The sequence below is a fragment of the Erpetoichthys calabaricus genome, chromosome 12 (genome assembly GCF_900747795.2).
Source record: "Erpetoichthys calabaricus chromosome 12, fErpCal1.3, whole genome shotgun sequence".
Taxonomy (NCBI): Eukaryota; Metazoa; Chordata; class Cladistia; order Polypteriformes; family Polypteridae; genus Erpetoichthys; species Erpetoichthys calabaricus.
Window position 1 is genome coordinate 151,796,323 of NC_041405.2, and position 22,644 is coordinate 151,818,966.

General features: G+C 42.6%; 1 protein-coding gene across 1 annotated transcript; it reads right to left on the reverse strand.

Moving 5' to 3' along the window:
* Positions 1-16,298: 16,298 nt before the first annotated feature.
* On the reverse strand, positions 16,299-20,796 carry mrpl34 (mitochondrial ribosomal protein L34). Its single transcript, XM_028814713.2, has 2 exons — positions 20,634-20,796; positions 16,299-17,015 (listed from the first exon to the last, which is right to left on the reverse strand). Exons 1-2 carry the CDS (start codon positions 20,696-20,698, stop codon positions 16,718-16,720), a joined length of 363 nt encoding a protein of 120 aa, XP_028670546.1. The 5' UTR covers positions 20,699-20,796; the 3' UTR covers positions 16,299-16,717.
* Positions 20,797-22,644: the final 1,848 nt, after the last annotated feature.

Here is a 22,644-nt window from a genome sequence, read left to right on the forward strand (position 1 = left end):
ATCATCATTTAAGAAAGAATATACAGTGCAAGTTTAGATGCAAAGACTAAAATTGTTAAGTTGAACTTTGGTAGGGCTAATTTTGAGCAGATACGACAAAGTCTAAGGAGGATACACTGAGATAAGCTTTTAAGTGTGGAGATAGTCGAGAAGCAATGGAACAGGTTTAAAATTTATTACATAAAATTCAGAAGAGATACATTACCTAAATTTGGAATTAATAGGAAATTTTAAAAATCACAGTAGATTAATAAAGAGTTAAAAAAGAAGATACAAAGGAAAAACTGCTTTATATGACATATAAGACTAATGACCATAAAGTGAATCATAGAGAGTATGAGAACATGAGAGCAACCATTAAGAAGAATATCTGGGAGGCTAAAAGACAGTTGGAGAGGAATGTAGCAGACTAGGTGTACCCCGTGGCTGCACCCACATAGCAAAGAAACAGGACAAACTTTAAAAATCAATAGACGTTGGCACTGTACCTGATCAGGAGCGGCCTTAGGCATGTGCAAGCTGTGCACCTGCACAGGGCCGCCAAATCACAGAGGCCGCCACGCCAATATATATTGAATATAAAACAGAAAGAGAAAGTAACGACAACAGCTGACGGCAATGTGGCCGAAAAACATTGCGTTTCTTGTTAATTAGTACGCTGTATTTACTAATGTCTCTAGAATCGGAGCAGTAAGCTGTATGTAGTATTATAACGTTCTGCCGTAATGAGAATATCATGGGCCGCCACTTGGTTTTCAAGTTACGAACACGCGCATATTGAAGCTGTGGAATAATAAATAAAATAGTTGAACAAAGAATCTTGGACTGAGGACCTTTTGACCTATTTTTTGTACTTAGATAAACAAATCTAAAATGCCTTGATGATTACTATCTGTGTGCATCTGGGTGGATGGAAAATATATTATTACTAGTCATTTAGCCCGTTACAATAATGGGCGCTAGAACAGTAGTGCATACACATTAGTAGGAACAGTCTATATTAAATGGCAAGGGACTTTGACCTCATTCTTTTTGTTGGTCGTATTTTTCTTTGTCTTTCAGCCTTTCTTTTGTTGATGTTTACTTGCTGAGCTGACCGTTCTTTGTGGGCTGCCGCCGTGTATTGTGTGTCTTTAATTTTCTGTGACAGTAATACTGTCTTGTACGGCTCTATTTAATAAGGGCGCGCACAAAAAGGCGAGCTTCAAAAGGGCGACCTCAATTGAACGCGGCGAATAAAGGCTTTCGTAGATAATTTAGTACAAATGGCTCTGGAATATGTGAAGAGCAACAAAGGTGCAGATCTTTATTTACGTGCGCCTTTATTCGCTGCCCCCAATTGAGGTCACCTTTTTGAGGCTCGCCTTTTTGTGAGCGCCCTTATTGAAGGATGCCGTCTTGTATGTCCGCTGGCTTGTACGTCTGTAATATACCTTTAATTTTCTCTGGCGGTAATACAGGTGTGCGCCTCGGTAATATGCCTTTTAATCTCCTCTGACAGTAATACTGGCTTGTATGTGGCTGTAATATGCGTCACTGTATTGTGTACCTTTAATTTCCTCTCGCAGTAATACTGGTTTGTATTTCCGTAAAACGCCTGTAACTTTCTCTGACAGTAATATCGTGCATTGCACCGTGCCCCGCGCATGTGCACTTCATCAGAAGACACCCACACACGGACACCTGGACGCACATAGGGATTTTATATATATAGATGCAAACCAGCTGATGCTAAGAAAATATATATGTATATATATTTGCAAGTATAAGAGTTCTTGTGTTAACCATATGAATGCATTAAGATTGTTAAAACCATTACCTGTATAATCATCTATATATATAAAATCCCTATGTGCGTCCAGGTGTCCGTGTGTGTGTGTCTTCTGGTGAAGTGCGCATGTGCGAGGCACGGTGCGATGCGCGATATTACTGTCAGAGAAAGTCAGAGGCGTTTTACGGAAATACAAACCAGTATTACTGCGAGAGGAAATTAAAGGTACACAATACAGTGACGCATATTACAGCCACATACAAGCCAGTATTACTGTCAGAGGAGATTAAAGGCATATTACCGACACGCACGCCTGTATTACCGCCAGAGAAAATTAAAGGAATATTACGGACGTACAAGCCAGCGGATGAACAAGACGCTATCCTTCAATAAGGGCGCGCACAAAAAGGCGAGCCTCAAAAGGGAGCGAATAAAGGCGCGCGTAAATAAAGATCTGCACCTTTGTTGCTCTTCACATGTTCCAGAGCCATTTGTACTAAATTATCTACGAATGCCTTTATTCGCCGCGCTCAATTGAGGTCGCCCTTTTTGAAGCTCGCCTTTTTGTGCGCGCCCTTATTAAATAGAGTCGTACAAGACAGTATTACTGTCACAGAAAATTAAAGACACACAATACACGGCGGCAGCCCATGAAGAACAGTCAGCTCAGCAAGTAAACATCAACAAAAGAAAGGCAGAAAGAAAGAAAAATACGACCAACAAAAAGAATGAGGTCAAAGTCCCTTGCCATTTAATATAGACTTTTCCTACTAATGTTTATGTACTACTGTTCTAGCGCCCGTTATTGTAACGGGCTAAATGACTAGTTTTAGTATATTACTAGATTGTATTAATAAGCTAAGAATTAATTGATTATTAATATGACTTACTTAAACTAATGAACTAAAGATTATCGTTTATTAATAAGTGTGCAATGCCGAAAGAACAAACTTGCAACAATTTTGTCAAACTGCTGACTTATAGTCTGTACTCAGGAAAACTGCTAATCTTTTTTAAAGTTCAAACATCTGTGATTTTTGTTTAATCAAACAGTAATAGGTTCTTTCACTTCTTCTTAAGTTGTTTTGAACAAATGTGTTGTAATATTACTAAATTCCCCCAAAGAATTGTGTAACCTTATCCCATGACAAGCTGTCTCTGTACTCTGTTATAAAAATCAAGCGCACCCCCCGCTATTGTTGGTAAACTGTCAGTGACACAAAGCTGACAGGGGCTGCAATAGTTTCCTCTGCTCACCAAAGAATAAAGAAATTACTCTTTTTATTCTACATCTGCTGTCTGCCTGCTGTTTACCTCAAACCTTCGTCCACAAAGCGTGTCATGAGCATGAGCCGGCTATGCAGTGTCCACAACGGACATGGCCATCAGCCGTGCGTAAGATACCATATTGACATTGGTGGGCGAAGGGGCCACCGATTCTTTCTCTGCCTAGGGTCGTCACGAGCCTGGAGCCGCCCCTGATCTGATCGTGTTCAGCGCTGATGGGAGAGCATTCCCCGCGTGGGGAGAAAAGCATATGTCCATGATATCTCTGGCAATCAGCAGCTACCCTCTAAAACACACGGAGCTGTGATCTCTCTCTCAAAAACGTCAAACGTTACTCCTTAACAATCTGTAGATGATAATGTCTGCTGAACAAACAGGTATGGATAGGTAAGTGGAGGCAACACATGGCGAGATGTAGACCGACTCGAACAGAAGCTGGCGAGTGAATGAGGAAGGCCCCGCCCCCCTGCTCTCGGCCCACAGCCACACTGTAGGATTTGCATAAATACATCGGTACAGCAAGTGAACCATGGTACTAAGCAGGATGAGAGAAGACGCAAAATCAACCGGAAAGTTCAAGCAAATTATAGAAAACAGCCAGATCTAAATCCGTTAAGTAATTCTTTCATGAAAAGAGGACAGACATACAGACCAAACGTGCTTAGAATTAGGAAATTTTTAAAACCGTTTCTTAGCAAGCACCTATGGATCAAGGGTAACCTACATGCCAAATTTCAAGTCCCAAGTCCTCATGGTTTGGGAGATTTCGTGATGAGTGAGTCAGTGGTATTTGGCTTTTATATATAGCAGATTAGGCGAAAGAAGACCCTAAGAGATTCTTTCAGAATTTTAGTAGTAAAAGAACAATCAAGGAAGAGGTCAAGTGCATCAGAAATAGTAAAGGGGAATTAAAAGATACAGACAGTGAAATAGCGGATGCCCTAAACTTACATTCTGAGGAGTTCACAAGTGAGCAAATGGATAACTGGCGAGTGGTAACAGGGACTACTAAGGGATTTGTAAATTGTAGAGGGAGAAGAGCTGCTCAGATTAAATAAGATGAAATCAAACAAATCACCAGGACCAGATAATATTTACCCTCGAGTTCTTAAGGAGGCTGGCGGGTAGAGATATACACCCTTGACACATATTTTAGGACGTCACTGCTCACTGGAGAGATTCCAAAGGACTGATAAATGTCATCCCATTATATAAAAAGGGTGACCGGGCAGATCCAAGCAACTATAGGCCAGTAATCTTAACATGAATCACAGGGAAATTAATGGAAGGAATTATTAAGGATACGATTGAGCAGCACCTGGCAAGAACAGGAATTATTAGGAACAGTCAGCATGGGGTCAGAAGAGGGAGGTCGTGTTTTACTAACATGCTGGAATTCTATGAGGAAACAACAAAAGAATACGATCAAAGTGGAGCTCATGATATTATTTATCTGGACTTCAGAAAGCATTTCATAAGGTGCCACATGAGAGGTTGGGCATCAAATTAAAAGAAGTGGGAGTTCAGGGTGATGTTTTTAGATGGGTGCAGAATTGGCTCAGATACAGGAAGCAGAGGGTGATGGTGTGAGGAACCTCATCAGAATTGGCTGATGTTAAGAGTAGTGACCAGCAGGGGTCAGTGGTAGGGTCGCTGCTATTCTTAATATATAAATGATTTAGATAGGAATATAAAGAACTAGCTGGTTAAGTTTGCAGATCATACCAAGATTGGTGGATTAGCAGATAATTTGGAATCCGTTATATCATTACAGAAGGACTTGGACAGCATACAGGATTGGGCAGATTTGTGGCAGATGAAATTTAATGTCAATAAATGTACACATAGGAAGTAAAAATGTGAGATTTGAATACACAATGGGTGGTCGGAAAATCAAAAATCCACCTTATGAGAAGAATTTAGGAGTCATAGTGGACTTTAAGCTATCGACTTCCAGACAGTGTTCAGAAGCCATTAAGAAGGCTAACAGAATGTCAGGTTATATAGCGCCTTGATGTGTGCAGTACAAGTCACAGGAGGTTCTGCTCAAGCTTTATAACACACTGGTGAGGCCTCATCTGGAGTCCTGGGTGCAGTGTTGGTCTCCAGGCTACAGAAAGGACATAACAGCACAAGAAAATGTCCAGAGAAGAGCAACTAAGCTGATTCCAGGGCTACAGGGGATGAATTACAAGGAAAGATTAAAAGCTGATTTGCTTCTGACCTATGTTGGAATCGGCACTGAAGTCCGAATGCTGGTATTGATACCGAAGTGAACATTTTCAAACCGATCCAACTAGTCACCACAGACGCCTACTTTGATATCTTTACTCCGCTTGAAAACATGAAATTAAAAACTGTTGTACAAAATACATGGAGGTAAGTAACCTGCGACAAAAATATCATTTTTCACTGAGTACTCCCTTAAAGAAAAGTGCATTCTGGATCTTAAAAAGCAAGTCATTTAACATGAAGGTGGAAGGAGTTTGCTCCATCAGAAGCTCTAATCGGTTACTAATTCAGAAACTGGCAGGCACCGCAGCTCTTCAGCGTCTCCATTTGAAATGTTTTGCTTGTCTAACCCTTTTGTGCAGGGCTTAACTTTTTGTTCCGGAGATAAAAGACCTTCTTCAGTGCCCACCCTTAACAATAAAGATTATGTCACCCAAGGATAACGAGCAGGTTTAGCTTCCAAATATCAGCATCTGAGGGAAGCCCTCGGCAGGCAGCAATGGCCCTGGACTGGAGGATTTCCAGGTAGACCTGTGCCACCTCCTGGTGGCCGAGGGTTCTGCCCTCTACTTGCCCAATGGGTGAGGTCTACAATGCAATGGTATCCGACAGTTTGATGTGATGAGGCGGGGCAGACTTACTTCCAAAGGATAACGATTTATTAAAAAGCTGTTTTCATTCAAACCTTGTTTTCTAAAATGACTACGGGTGTCGTTCATTTGTGCAGATAAGAGAAGCTGCCGTTATCAGGCTCTCCCTGTCCTCGGCCCCCACTTGTGGCCTTATCAGTCCCCGGGGCAGGTCAGCATGGTCTGTCCAAAGCTGTGAAAAGTCATATCTCGAAGTTCTTTTAAAAGGAAAGTTACAAAAACAAACAGCATACATACACTTCTTAAGCTGTGCTGAAACAACAATGCCACTCGGCCTCGTATTTATTTTATGAGACTAACTCACTGGTGCATTGAAAAAAATAAGAAACTAGGCTGGAAACATTCTATAAATCCGGAAAAAAGGTATTTCCAAACTGAAACCCTGGGTAAGACTGTTTAATAAGCGCCTGTGTGTCCGTCCGGTTGTTATGTCTCCGTCATTCCAACAGATGGCAGATCACAAACATTTGTAGAAATAAAAGGCAGTGCATTTGTTATTCCAACAGATGGTGCACCACAAACAATAACCCTACTTACATAAGAATACATAAAAAATTTAAAAACAAGAGGAGACCATTCAGTCCATCAAGTAGCTAATAGCTAACCTGCCCCAACATCTCATCCAAATCCTTCTTAAAGGTTGTTGAGGTTTCTGCTTCAACTCCATGTCTCGGTAGTTTTGTTCCAGAGCCCCACAACTGTTTGTGTAAAGAAGTGCTTCCTGGCTTCAATTTTAAATATACTTTAACCAAAACCCACACAAAACGGTCTATTACAGAGACATGTGCATTGCATTTGCCATTCCAACAGGTGGCGCATCACAAACATTTGTAGTAATTTGTGAATTTCCCCTTGGGATTAATAAAGTATCTATCTATCTATCTATCTATCTATCTATCTATCTATCTATCTATCTATCTATCTATCTAATGCATTTTAACACTTTAAATGTTTGTGATGTGCCACCTGTTGGAGCGACAAATGCAAAGTATTTTATTACTTCATGTTGTGGCAGACGGCTGGGGAGCCTGCCCAGCCGGGACCCCTGGAAGGACCAGGAAAGGGACAATACCTTCCCTGATCATGATCACGAGAGGGCAGCCGCCCTGGTCCGCATGGGGGCCACAGGATCAGAGCTTCAAAGCTCAACCCAGAGGGGCCCGGAGGATTGTGGAGCCCTGGATTGCACTACTTCCACCACACTCGGAAATGCTGCCGGAAGATCATCAGGGAGCACCTGGAGCACATCTGGGTGAAGTATAAAAGGTGCCGCCTCACTCCATTCAAAGAGCCAGAGTCGGGATGAAAAGGACAGAGCTTGTGAGGAGAGGAGTAGAGGCGGCAGAAGAATTGAGAGCGAGTAAAGGAAGAAGGTCCTGTGAACAATTATAGCGGATTTGTGCATTGTGTGGTGTTGTAAAAATGAAAAGGAATATTAAACATGTGTGTTTTTGGACATTCAGTGTCTGTCTGTCTGTGTGAGGGAGCTGATTTTCCACAGTGTGTTAGAAAATGTTTTCCAGTAGACTAGGCTGGAAACATTCTATAAATCCGGAAAAAAGTATTTCCAAACTTAAACCCCTTGGTAAGACTGTTTAATAAGTGCCTGTGTGTCCGTCCGGTTGTTATGTCACTGTCATTCCAACAGATGGCACACCACAAACAATAACCCTACTTACATAAGAATACATAAGAACTTTGAAAACGAGAGGAGACCATTCAGTCCATAAAGTAGCTAATAGCTAACCTGCCCCAACATCTCATCCAAATCCTTCTTAAAGGTTGTTGAGGTTTCTGCTTCAACTCCATGTCTCGGTAGTTTTGTTCCAGAGCCCCATATTGGATTAATAAAGTATCTATCTATCTATCTATCTATCTATCTATCTATCTATCTATCTATCTATCTATCTATCTATCTATCTATCTATCTATCTATCTATCTATCTATCATAACTGTTTGTGTAAAGAAGTGCTTCCTGGCTTCAATTTTTAAAATACTTTAACAAAACCCATACAAAACGGTCTATTACAGAGACACTAGCTGTATAAGCCCATGCTATAAAAAGCCCTGGCTCCTACAAACCATGGATTCTGGCACTTCATTCAATCAATCGCATCGGTTTTGTTTTGCTGATGTGCTCACCTCCATTGTCTATCAGCGGCTAAGCAAGTTTTTCACTCCTCGGAGGTTTCGTTTGGCTGATGTGCCGAGATGCTCCGCACTTCCGGGCTGGACAGACAGACACACACACACACTTCCACGCATAGACGTTTATACATAAGATGTGCATTGCATTAGTCATTCCAACAGGGGGCGCATTACAAGCATTTGTAGTAATGCATTTTATTGCCTCAAGTGTTTGTGATGGGCGGCACGGTGGCACAGTGAGTAGTGCTGCTGCCTGGCAGTTGGGGTACCTGCGTTCACTTCCCGGGTCCTCCCTGCGTGGAGTTTGCATGTTCTCCCCGTGTCTGCGTGGATTTCCTCCCACAGTCCAAAGACATGCAGGTTAGGTGGATTGGCGATTCTAAATTGGCCCTAGTGTGTGCTTGGTGTGTGGGTGTGTTTGTGTGTGTCCTGCGGTGGGTTGGCACCCTGCCCGGGATTGGTTCCTGCCTTGTGCTCTGTGTTGGCTGGGATTGGCTCCAGCAGACCCCCGTGACCCTGTGTTCGGATTCAGCAGGTTGGAAACTGGATGGATGGATGGAAGCGTTTGTGATGTGCCACATGTTGGAGCGACAAATGTAACGCATTTTATTACTACATGTATTACAAAATATATTCCAGTAGATGGTGCACTATTAACGTTAATACCGAGGTGTACATCAATTACGTAGATTTAAGCCCACCTTAGACGGGTAGCAGAACTCGTGTATTTCTTTAAGCCCCACTTTATGTATTACTGAAAGATTATTTAGGGTTACGAGCTGACACTCTCAGAACAGTGGGAGCAACACCCCTTGAATGGGGTGTCAGCCAAGATAACGCCACGCAAGAAATTAAAAGCTCGAGTTTTTAAAAGAAAGTAAAAAATAAAAAAAATCCCACATCACCCAAAGGCAAACTGCGCGCCAAGCAGCCCACACTCAGCCTCAAGTCAGCCGCTCATCCCCATTACGGACATTTAACAACTTCATCAGCAGACGTTTCCTCTTCCCTGCTTCCCGAGACACCGGCATGAATTTATGCAGACACACGCCGCCTTTCCAACGTCGCCAGTCTGACCCCAAACCATCATGTACGGTGAACACTTCTTTCATTTCTCCGAGACAACATTCAGCCGCCCTTGTGCGTGTGCAGACGTCCATTTTAATATTCACCGCGGGGTCCAGGAGAAGGTCTCAGAGGAGCACAGCGTCGAGGACGGAGATGGGAGCGGAATACAAATGTGGACGGTCTGACTACTGGGTTAGTGTGACAAAGAGGGAGGAAGGGAGAAAGTGGGAGAGCAGGAGAGTTATGTGGCCATCAGACGCTAGAAACTGAATACACCCTCGATGGAAACGTGCGAGGGTACACCTCACCCAAATGTTAGGAAGTTATTCTTCACACAGAGAAGCACAGACACTTGGAATAAGTGACCAAGTAGTGTGGTAAGACAATACGACTTTAGGGACCCTCAAAACTCAACTTGATATTTTATTAGAACAATTAAGTGATTAGAACTGGAGAGCTTTCTTGGCCTAAGATGGCTCAAATGTACGGTAACAGGCCATGCAGTGCCAATAGAAAATCATCACACTCTGTCAAACTCCTCAACGTCTGTCACATCAAGCTCTGCAAATGAAAATAAATTCAACAGAACAATTCCCAGCTGTAGTTACGCGTTATGACCCTCAACGTTAAAGAGATTCGAATATATTAGAAAAAAACACTGAATAATTATTAAACTTTAATTAGTGACATACCTGGGCGGCACGGTGGCACAGTGGGTAGTGCTGCTGCCTCGCAGTTAGGAGACCTGGGTTTGCTTTCTGGGTCCTCCCTGCGTGGAGTTTGCATGTTCTCTCCATGTCTGCGTGGGTTTCCTCCCACAGTCCAAAGACATGCGGGATAAATTGTCCCGTGTGTGTGTGTGTGTGTGCCCTGCACAATGTCAAACTACACATTTGAGTGAATCAATTCCTTTAATTTAGTATAGGTTTGGTTCGGTTTATTTGTCATATATACAGTGCATCCAGAAAGTATTCACAGCGCATCACTTTTTCCACATTTTGTTACGTTACAGCCTTATTCCAAAATGGATTAAATTCATTTTTTTCCTCAGAATTCTACACACAACACCCCATAATGACAACATGAAAAAAGTTTACTTGAGGTTTTTGCAAATTTATTAAAAATAAAAAAACTGAGAAATCCCATGTACATAAGTATTCACAGCCTTTGCCATGAAGCTCAAATTGAGCTCAGGTGCATCCTGCTTCCCCTAATCATCCTTGAGATGTTTCTGCAGCTTCATTGGAGTCCACCTGTGGTAAATTCAGTTGACTGGACATGATTTGGAAAGGCACACACCTGTCTATATAAGGTCCCACAGTTGACAGTTCATGTCAGAGCACAAACCAAGCATGAAGTCAAAGGAATTGTCTGTAGACCTCAGAGACAGGATTGTCTCGAGGCACAAATCTGGGGAAGGTTACAGAAACATTTCTGCTGCTTTGAAGGTCCCAATGAGCACAGTGGCCTCCATCATCCGTAAGTGGAAGAAGTTCGAAACCACCAGGACTCTTCCTAGAGCTGGCTGGCCATCTAAACTGAGCGGTCGGGGGAGAAGGGCCTTAGTCAGGGAAGTGACCAACAACCCGATGGTCACTTTGTCAGAGCTCCAGAGGTCCTCTCTGGAGAGAGGAGAACCTTCCAGAAGGACAACCATCTCTGCAGCAATCCACCAATCAGGCCTGTATGGTAGAGTGGCCAGACGGAAGCCACTCCTTAGTAAAAGGCACATGGCAGCCCGCCTGGAGTTTGCCAAAAGGCACCTGAAGGACTCTCAGACCATGAGAAAGAAAATTCTCTGGTCTGATGAGACAAAGATTGAACTCGTTGGTGTGAATGCCAGGCATCATGTTTGGAGGAAACCAGGCACCGCTCATCACCAGGCCAATACCATCCCTACAGTGAAGCATGGTGGTGGCAGCATCATGCTCTGGGGATGTTTTTCAGTGGCAAGGACTGGGAGACTAGTCAGGATAAAGGGAAAGATGACTGCAGCAATGTACAGAGACATCCTGGATGAAAACCTGCTCCAGAGCGCTCTTGACCTCAGACTGGGGCGACGAATCATCTTTCAGCAGGACAACCACCCTAAGCACACAGCCAAGATATCAAAGGAGTGGCTTCAGGACAACTCTGTGAATGTCCTTGAGTGGCCCAGCCAGAGCCCAGACTTGAATCCGATTGAACATCTCTGGAGAGATCTTAAAATGGCTGTGCACCGACGCTTCCCATCCAACCTGATGGAGCTTGAGAGGTGCTGCAAAGAGGAATGGGCCAAACTGGCCAAGGATAGGTGTGCCAAGCTTGTGGCATCATATTCAACAAGACTTGAGGCTGGAATTGCTGCCAAAGGTGCGTCGACAAAGTATTGAGCAAAGGCTGTGAATACTTATGGACATGGGATTTCTCAGTTATTTTATTTTTAATAAATTTGCAAAAACCTCAAGTAAACTTTTTTCATGTTGTTGTTATGGGGTGTTGTGTGTAGAATTCTGAGGAAAAAAAATAAATGTAATCCATTTTGGAATAAGGCTGTAACATAACAAAATGTGCAAAAAGTGATGCGCTGGGAATACTTTCCGGATGCACTGTATTAGATATATACACAGACACACAAGACTGTGCAAAAGTTTTAGGCAGGTGTGAAAATGCTGTAAACAAAGAATGCTTTCAGAAATGGAAGTGTTAATTATTTATTTTCATCAATCAACAAAATGCAGTGAATGAACAAAAGAGAAATCTAAATCAAATCAATATTTGGTGTGACCACCCTTTGCCTTCAAAACAGCATCAAGTCTTCTAGGTACACTTGCACACAGTTAGGTTGTTCCAAACATCTTGGAGAACTAAACCCAGATCTTCTGTGGATGTAGGCTTCCTCACATCCTTCTGTCTCTTCATGTAATCCCAGACACACTCGATGATGTTGAGATCAGGGCTCTGTGGGGGCCATACCATCATTTCCAGGACTTCTTGTTCTTCTTTACGCTGAAGATAGTTCTTAATGACTTTGGCTGTATGTTTGGGGTCGTTGTCCTGCTGCAGAATAAATTTGGGGCCAATCATACGTCTCCCTGATGGTATTGCATGATGGATAAGTATCTGCCTGTATTTCTCAGCATTGAGAACACCATTAATCCTGACCAAATCTCCAACACCATTTGCAGAAATGCAGCCCCAAACGTTCAAGAAACCTCCACCATGCTTCACTGTTGCCTGCAGACACTCATTTAACTCCTCAGTCCAGAGCACCTGCTACCATTTTTCTGCACCCCAGTTCTTATGTTTTCATGCATACTTGAGTCGCTTGGCCTTGTTTCCAAGTCGGAGGTATGGCTTTTTGGCTGCAACTCCTCCATGAAGACCACTTCTGACCAGACTTCTCCGGACAGTAGGTGGGTGTACCTGGGTCCCACTGGTTTCTGCCAGTTCTGAGCTGATGGCACTGCTGGACATCTTCCGATTTCGAAGGGTAATAAGCTTGATGTGTCTTTCATCTGCTGCACTGTTTCCTTGGCCGACCACTACGTCTATGATCCTCAACGTTGCCCGTTTCTTTGTGCTTCTTCAAAAGAGCTTGAACAGCACATCTTGAAACCCCAGTCTGCTTTGAAATCTTTGTCTGGGAGAGACCTTGCTGATGCAGTAGAACTACCTTGTGTCTTGTTGCTGTGCTCAATCTCACCATGACATGAAACTGTCTTCCACAACCTCACCTTGGTAGCAGAGTTTGGCTGTTCCTCACCCAGTTTGAAGCCTCCTACACAGCTGTTTCTGTTTCAGTTAATGACTGCGTTTCAACCTCCGTGTGACATTGATGATCATTAGCACCTGTTTGGTAGAATTGGTTGATCAGACACCTGACTAGAATCCTACAAAATCCCTGACTTTGTGCAAGTGGACCTCTAAGAATTGATGCTGGTGTGAAGGCAAAAGGTAGGAACACCAAATATTGATTTGATTTAGATTTTTCTTTTGTTCGCTCACTTTGCATTTTGTAAATTGATAACAATAAACAATCATTATTTATATTTCTGAAAGTATTCTTTGTTTACAGCATTTTTTCACACCTGCCTAAAACTTTTGCACAGTACTGTATATATATATATATATATATTTTTATCAAACTTAAGTTTTTTAATTTCTATATTGTTCCCAAAACACAGAACTTGGGAAATAACAGTTCACTTAATTAAAACAGAAGCTGGTTGGAACAAAAACCTGCAGCCATAGGGGGTCCCCAGGACCCATTGCTTCATGGGGGGTCTCCAAACTCCCCAACCCCTCGATCGCCGATTGCGTGTTCTTTCCTCGCGGTGCTTGTTGCTGCACAGGAGACTCCAGCCACGTGTCATCAATCGAGTGTCTAAACTTCAACAGGGGGGCACATTTACAAGATTATTGAGACTCGATAAACATGGTGGACCAACACCAGCAGATGACATGTCAGATTCACTTTCAGTCCATTTTGCATTTCATTTGAAAATCGAAGCTCTCAGAGTCTGGAGGAAGAGGGGAGAGGCACAGAATCCAAGTTGCTTGAGTTTCCAGTCAGTGATGATTTGGGGAGCCATGTCATCTGTTGGTGTTGGTCCACCTTATCGAGTCCAAAATCAGCACAGCCAGACATCCACCAGGACATTTTAGAGCACCTCCTGCTTCTCTCTGCTGACAAGCTTTATGCAGATGCTGATTTCATTTTCCAGCAGAACTTGGCACCTGCCCACACTGCTAAAAGTACCAATACCTAATTTACTGACCATGGTATCAATGTGCTTGACTGGCCAGTAAACTCACCTGACCTAAACTTCATAGAGAATCTGTGAGGAAGAGGAAGATGAGAGACACCAGAGCCAACAATACAGACGAGCTGAAGGCCGCCATCACAGTACCCTGGGCTTCCATAACACCTCAGCAGTACCACAGGCTGATCACCTCCATGCCACTCTGCATTGATGCAGTAATTCATGCCAAAGGAGCCCCGACCAAGTATTGAGTGCGTACATCAACAGACTTTTCAGTAGGCCAACATTTCTGCATTAAAAATCTTTCTTTTTGTTGGTCTTATGTAATATTCTAATTTTATGAGATACTGAATTTTGAGTTTTCATTACCTGTAGGCCATAATCAGCAAAATGTAAAGAACTAAACACTTGAAATATATCACTCTGTGTGTAATGAATCTATATAATATACGAGTTTCACTTTTTAAATTGAATTACTGAAATAAATTAACTTTTCGATGCTATTCAATCCAATACTGATGCTCTGTGCAAGAGAGGACAGAGCCGGTTATACTTCCTTAGAAGGCTGGCATCCTTCAACATCTGCAATAAGATGCTGCAGATGTTCTATTAGACGGTTGTGGCGAGCGCCCTGTTCTATGAGGTGGTGTGCTGGGGAGGCAGCATAAAGAAGAGGGACACCTCACGCCTGGACAAACTGGTGAGGAAGGCAGGCAGTAGTGTAGGCACGGAGCTGGACACTCTGACATCTGTGGCAGAGCGACGGGCGCTGAGCAGGCTCCTATCAATTATGGAGAATCCACTGCATCCACTGAACAGGATCATCTCCAGAGAGAGGAAAAGCTTCAGAGGCAGACTGAGGAGATCGTTCCTCCATCACACTATGAGACTCTTCAATTCCACCCCGGGGGGTAAACGTTAACATTATACAAAGTTATTGTCTGTTATACCTGCATGGCACTCTCCACCTTGCACTTTTTAACTTGCATTGTGTTGTTATCACTCTTTAATTTAATATTGTATTTTTTATCAATATGCTGCTGCTGGAGTATGTGAATTTCCCCCTGGGGATTAATAAAGTATCTATCTATTATATAGTGCCTTTCACATCTCTTATATAGTGCCTTTCATATCTATCAATCATATAGTGCCTTTCACATCTATCTTATATATTGCCTTTCACATCTATCAATCATATAGTGCCTTTCACATCTCTTATATAGTGCCTTTCACATCTATCAATCATATAGTGCCTTTCACATCTATCTATCATATAGTGCCTTTCACATCTATCTTATATAGTGCCTTTAACATCTATCAATCATATAGTGCCTTTCACATCTATCCATCTATCTATCTTATATAGTGCCTTTCACATCTATCAATCATATAGTGCCTTTCACATCTATCAATCATATAGTGCCTTTCACATCTATCTTATATAGTGCCTTTCACATCTATCTTATATAGTTCCTTTCACATCTATCTTATATAGTGCCTTTCACATCCATCAATCATATAGTGCCTTTCACATCTATCCATCTATCTTATATAGTTCCTTTCACATCTATCTTATATAGTGCCTTTCACATCCATCAATCATATAGTGCCTTTCACATCTATCTTATATAGTGCCTTTCACATCTATCAATCATATAGTGCCTTTCATATCTCTTATATAGTGCCTTTCACATCTATCTATCATATAGTGCCTTTCACATCTATCAATCATATAGTGCCTTTCACATCTATCTTATATAGTGCCTTTCACATCTATCAATCATATAGTGCCTTTCACATCTATCTTATATAGTGCCTTGCACATCTATCTCTTATATAGTGCCTTTCACATGTATCTATCTCTTAGATATATAGTGCCTTTCACATCTATCTATCTCTTATATAGTGCCTTTCACATCTGTCTAAGAGATAGATAGATGTGAAAGGCACTATATATCACATAGTGTCTTAGATGTGAAAGGCACTATATATCATATAGTGCCTTTCATATCTATCTATCTAATTCATTGAGATGCACCTGTATACAGGTGGCTGCCCCCAAACCTTTTTTGCTGGGTGGTCCGAGTCCTGTCACAATGTATTTGTCTAATACATGAGCACAAATGGGACACTGCAACACCAGACCATCATAAGTGTAGGGCCTGCAGGACATTGGGGGCCGGTTTTTATGAAGAAGAAGAAGAAGAAGAAGAAGAAGAAAAAAAAAAAATGTGGGCGGAGCCCTTTTAGCGGCACATTCCACTACAAATGTTTTGAACAAGTCGTCCCCAGATGTGTGTTGTTGGTCGATAACTATGTCTGGCCCTGCGAGACTCGTGCAAACCCTGAACACACCCAGTGATCGCAAAAAAAAAAAAAACACAAACACAAAAGGGTTCTCGAACACTCTGGAACCTTCTTTAGTTTTACGTCAGATAACGACTACGACTAATAGATACAGTAAGTTGGTGATGGCTAGGAAACAGGACCACTTTAGCCTTTATTGTAGCTTTGGAAAACATTACAAATGGCGCACGTAAACAGAGGACATTTTGTTCTCTAGACAGATTTGCTTATTCATATTTTTCAGGATGAGTGACCTGGAGTTACTGGTCTGTTACCCACCAGGTCTCCCATTCTCTCCCCACCTGTGTGACCAGAGTCCGCTGCCTAATTTCCCAGAGCTGTCCTATGTACTTTGCACTGAAAGGCGCTCTATAAAACAAGGTGGAGTAAAAGTCAGAAACATCCCCTTATTCTGTGTAACTTATAAAGAAACTTAATGGCTCATGTTTGGCAAACGTTTGCTCAACAGTCATATTTTTCCCTTGTGATATGCGATGTAGTCAACCGTCAGGGACTTCCGGCCTTTCAGCATGCGCCGTAAGATGACTTCAATGCCGCCCCTTGTGCTGATCCGTTTCATCCAGCCGTGGGTGTTCTTCCGTTTGATGTTGGACGGCTGGTACTCCAACCCCCTCTTGCGACCGCGAACCTGCTGCCAAATCCAAGGCAGCCCAAAAGTCATTGTCTTGGTTTCAGTGACTGGCCTACGGAGCACCCAGCTATAGGTGGGCCTCGGGTGGACAGATTCCTTCTGCATTAAAAGTGTCCTGAAGGGAAAGCAGAGAAGACGATGTCAGATTTCTAAAAGAACTTTCTGTTATGACAAGACACTTTTGGACATACGTACCTTACAGTGGTGTGAAAAACTATTTGCCCCCTTCCTGATTTCTTATTCTTTTGCATGTTTGTCACACAAAATGTTTCTGATCATCAAACACATTTAACCATTAGTCAAATATAACACAAGTAAACACAAAATGCAGTTTGTAAATGGTGGTTTTTATTATTTAGGGAGAAAAAAAAAATCCAAACCTACATGGCCCTGTGTGAAAAAGTAATTGCCCCCCTAAACCTAATAACTGGTTGGGCCACCCTTAGCAGCAATAACTGCAATCAAGCGTTTGCGATAACTTGCAATGAGTCTTTTACAGCGCTCTGGAGGAATTTTGGCCCACTCATCTTTGCAAAATTGTTGTAATTCAGCTTTATTTGAGAGTTTTCTAGCATGAACCGCCTTTTTAAGGTCATGCCATAGCATCTCAATTGGATTCAGGTCAGGACTTTGACTAGGCCACTCCAAAGTCTTCATTTTGTTTTTCTTCAGCCATTCAGAGGTGGATTTGCTGGTGTGTTTTGGGTCATTGTCCTGTTGCAGCACCCAAGATCGCTTCAGCTTGAGTTGACGAACAGATGGCCGGACATTCTCCTTCAGGATTTTTTGGTAGACAGTAGAATTCATGGTTCCATCTATCACAGCAAGCCTTCCAGGTCCTGAAGCAGCAAAACAACCCCAGACCATCACACTACCACCACCATATTTTACTGTTGGTATGATGTTCTTTTTCTGAAATGCTGTGTTCCTTTTACGCCAGATGTAACGGGACATTTGCCTTCCAAAAAGTTCAACTTTTGTCTCATCAGTCCACAAGGTATTTTCCCAAAAGTCTTGGCAATCATTGAGATGTTTCTTAGCAAAATTGACACGAGCCCTAATGTTCTTTTTTGCTTAACAGTGGTTTGCGTCTTGGACATCTGCCATGCAGGCCGTTTTTGCCCAGTCTCTTTCTTATGGTGGAGTCGTGAACACTGACCTTAATTGAGGCAAGTGAGGCCTGCAGTTCTTTAGACGTTGTCCTGGGGTCTTTTGTGACCTCTCGGATGAGTCGTCTCTGCGCTCTTGGGGTAATTTTGGTCGGCCGGCCACTCCTGGGAAGGTTCACCACTGTTCCATGTTTTTGCCATTTGTGGATAATGGCTCTCACTGTGGTTCGCTGGAGTCCCAAAGCTTTAGAAATGGCTTTATAACCTTTACCAGACTGATAGATCTCAATTACTTCTGTTCTCATTTGTTCCTGAATTTCTTTGGATCTTGGCATGATGTCTAGCTTTTGAGGTGCTTTTGGTCTACTTCTCTGTGTCAGGCAGCTCCTATTTAAGTGATTTCTTGATTGAAACAGGTGTGGCAGTAATCAGGCCTGGGGGTGGCTCCAGAAATTGAACTCAGGTGTGATACACCACAGTTAGGTTATTTTTTAACAAGGGGGCAATTACTTTTTCCACACAGGGCCATGTAGGTTTGGATTTTTTTTCTCCCTAAATAATAAAAACCATCATTTAAAAACTGCATTTTGTGTTTACTTGTGTTATATTTGACTAATGGTTAAATGTGTTTGATGATCAGAAACATTTTGTGTGACACACATGCAAAAGAATAAGAAATCAGGAAGGGGGCAAATAGTTCTTCACACCACTGTACATGCTTTCTCTATGCCGATGATTTCATCCATCCATCCATTATCCAACCTGCTATATCCCAACTACAGGGTCACGGGGTCTGCTGGAGCCAATCCCAGCCAACACAGGGCACAAGGCAGGAAACAAACCCCGGGCAGGGCACACACACACATACACCAAGCACACACATTAGGGACAATTTCGGATTGCCAATGCACCTAACCGGCATGTCTTTGGACTGTGGGAGGAAACCCACGCAGACACGGGGAGAACATGCAAACTCCACACAGGGAGGACCCGGGAAGTGAACCCGGGTCTCCAAACTGCAAGGCAGCAGCGCTACCCACTGCGCCACCACGCCGCCCAATGAACTGTACATTTACAGTGCATCCGGAAAGTATTCACAGCGCATCACTTTTTCCATATTTTACTTGAGATTTTTGCAAATTTATTAAAAATAAAAAAAATCGATGGCAAAAGTGCGCCCAGGCCCAGAACGTTAAAGCGCAGTGTGAGTGCTGGCCAGCAGGGGACTAGGGAGGGGGGGCAATCACGCTTAGGCGTGTGCCTAGTGTGAGTACACCCTCAGATTTCAACCCACCTCAGACGGGGAGCACAGCAACTGAAAAACTTTGCAAGTCCAATTTCAAGCAAAGACGGAATTCATTACACAAGGGTTTTTTTTTTTTAGTTTTTTTGTTTAGGTTATTTTAGGGTGGCTCTGAGGCTAAGGATCTGCGCTGGCATCCTGAAGGTTGCCGGTTCGAATCCCCGTCACTGCCAAAAGAGATCCTACTCTGCTGGGCCCTTAACCTTCAATTGCTCCAGGGGCGCTGTACAATGGCTGACCCTGCGCTCTGACCGCAAGGGGTATGCAAAAAACCAAGTAATTTCCTTCGGGATTAATAAAGTATAACAATAAAAAAATATACAAATTGTCACTGTTTGAGAATATGGTGTGTGTGAGTGGTCCCTAGGAGGGCTTAGAATTCTGTCCAGGCCTATTTTTTCTGGCCTTTGATTCCAGAAGCTACTTACCAAACTCAGTGCATTGGGGGCCGTAGAGGCCCGAAGGATACACCGTGTGCACATTTTCTAACTTCTTATGTTCTGCAGTTACTTGACTAACCACAGGTTGGTTTTGCATTCTGTGCTACAGTTTCATCCACGCTAGTGTGGATACATTTGGATATGCAGGGACGGCAGCTAAGTGCCACAATAAACTTAATTTTTACTGCCGAACCTCTTGGATTGGCACTGCCCACCTCGGTGAAAGTTTCCTTTACTGATGCTCAGGCATACACGATGTACAGCCTTGGAATGCTAAATCGGCTGTGCTCGTTCTTCACGTTATGGTTTGATCGTCTGCTTTAAGTAAGTATCCTCACGCTTTGCTTTCTCTTGAAATTCCCCTTCTGTACGTTCTATAGTTACGACGCGTTACGCAGCACTGTTACTGCCCTCGTCAGGCTATACCATTAACTGGAGACTCGTTTAAAAATGTAAACGTAAAAAAAAAACAAAAATCGGAAACAGCTCTCAACAAAGTTTTTACTATTGACTAAATCCGATAATCGTTCCAGCCGTGATTATTAGTTTTGTCATTTTCGTTAAGTGGTAAAGGTCTGATGTCTCACCCCACTCATAACTGAACCTGCCTGTGTCTGCGAGTGAAGCACTCACTTCAAACGGTTAATTATATTAAAAAACATATCTTTAAGATGCTCGGTTAACTGGTGAGCTCGGATAAAAAATGGACTAGCGTGGGGTACTCATGTAAACTCCAGACTTAACAGTTACAGACAATACGATCGAACCCATGACCTATGAGGAAGACAGCAGTGCAGATCCAAATACTGACGATCTGAATCACGTTACCAAAATGAAACCAATCGGGCGATATTCTCTGAACAAGCTTTAAAACCGTTTACCTGGCGACAGCGCCGCTCCTAATCGTACTTAGCCAGCTATGTGGCTGCAGCCAACACAAACTCATCTCTAAACACGAAGAACTGCTAAACCATCAGAAGAAAATCTTCACTTGAAAGTCACGCCAGCCGCGCGCTACTCGCCAGCACCGAATACACTCATTGGCTCAGCGTTAGACCAGGCCAGCCAATTACGTTTCAGATTTCTCATCCGTTCCTCCTGCGCTCGCTGGTAGTTGTAGTGTGCAAGTCACGAACTCCAGTGCTGCTCAAGTCCAGTCCCCCAACTCCCTCTGGCTGCAGGTTTTTTGTTCCAGTCATTTTCAGTGATTTATCTTGTCGCTAACTGATATCGCTGTTTAATTAGCTGTTTTCTGCCTGCCTTGGGGAATAAGCAGGGGGCAAACAACAGCGAATAACGAAAGGCTGCAGTTACTTCAGTGTTTGAGTCGCTAGCGAGGACATTCATAAACAGTGACTTAAACAGCCAAAGGAGAATGACAGATAGACAGAGCAATAGATAGACAGACAGATGTGGAAGATGCTATATAGTAGTTTATGTAAAGACAATATAGGATAGATAGATGGATAGATAGATGTTCTCCCCATGTCTGCGTGGGTTTCCTCCGGGCGCTCCGGTTTCCTCCCACAGTCCAAAGACATGCAGGTTAGGTGGATTGGTGATTCTAAATTGGCCCTAGTGTGTGCTTGGTGTGTGTGTTTGTGTGTGTGTCCTGCGGTGGGTTGGCACCCTGCCTTGTGCCCTGTGTTGGCTGGGATTAGCTCCAGCAGACCCCCGTGACCCTGTGTTCGGATTCAGCGGGTTGGAAAATGGATAGATAGATAGATGTGAAAGGCACTATATAATAGATAGATATGAAAGGCACTATATAATAGATAGATAGATGTGAAAGGCACTATATAATAGATAGATAAATATGAAAGGCACTATATGATAGACAGATGTGAAAGGCACTATATAATAGATAGATAAATATGAAAGGCACTATATGATAGATGTGAAAGGCACTATATGATAGATAGATATGAAATGCACTATATAATAGATAGATATGAAAGGCACTATATAACAGATAGATGTGAAAGGCACTATATAATAGATAGATAGATATGAAAGGCACTATATAATAGATAGATGTGAAAGGCACTATATAATATAGATATGAAAGGCACTATATAATAGATAGATAGATAGATAGATAGATAGATAGATAGATAGATAGATAGATAGATGTGAAAGGCACTATATAATAGATAGATGTGAAAGGCACTATATAATAGATAGATAGATAGATAGATAGATAGATAGATAGATAGATAGATAGATAGATAGATAGAGATAGATAGATAGAGGAGCTCCAGAGACACAGACAGAGATAAAGGAAAGCTTTCTGCGTTATTACTTAGATTTTCCAGATAATGGCCAGTATTTCACACTGTCACACGTACAAGTAGGAGTCAACTAAAGGACTCTAAAGTCAACTAAAGGAAAGGGCCTAAATAATTGCAATTCCACATCTGACCAGAGGGCGGCAGGGTGCACTAAATGTTTTTCTTGATCCCTTGCAGACCATTCTCGGGAAATCCCGTAGGGTCCTGGCGCCTTTGATGACATCACTTACGGTTCCGGTGTCTTCAATGATATCACTTCCGGTCCCGCCTCTAATGATGTCACTTCTGCTACCGGCCCCAGATGACCTCACTTCCTACACTGGCCTTTAAAGCCACCATCTTGATTCTATACCACAGTTCTGTTTTGGACTCAGTCTTGTGAACAACTTACTATCTCTAAGTACCTTTTTGCAGCCAAGGCACATTGTATGGGTGGCTGCCCCAAACCTTTATGATGTCTACTTGTTGTTCTTGTGACACACACAAACTTACGCGCATGACTGTATGTAGGGTATACAGGTGATGGAAGACGAGGCCTTTTCAAATCTGATTGTTGTTCAGTTGGCAGAAGTCCGTGTCATTTTCTTTTGAGTTCTTCTTT

Bases quoted from the DNA above. Each gene is read 5' to 3' on its own strand.
- mrpl34 (XM_028814713.2), bottom strand. From the start codon at position 20,698: ATGAGTTTGTGTTGGCTGCAGCCACATAGCTGGCTAAGTACGATTAGG. The intron at 17,016-20,633 runs GTAAACGGTTTT...CTTTCCCTTCAG, and splicing joins AGGAGCGGCGCTGTCGCCAG to GACACTTTTAATGCAGAAGG.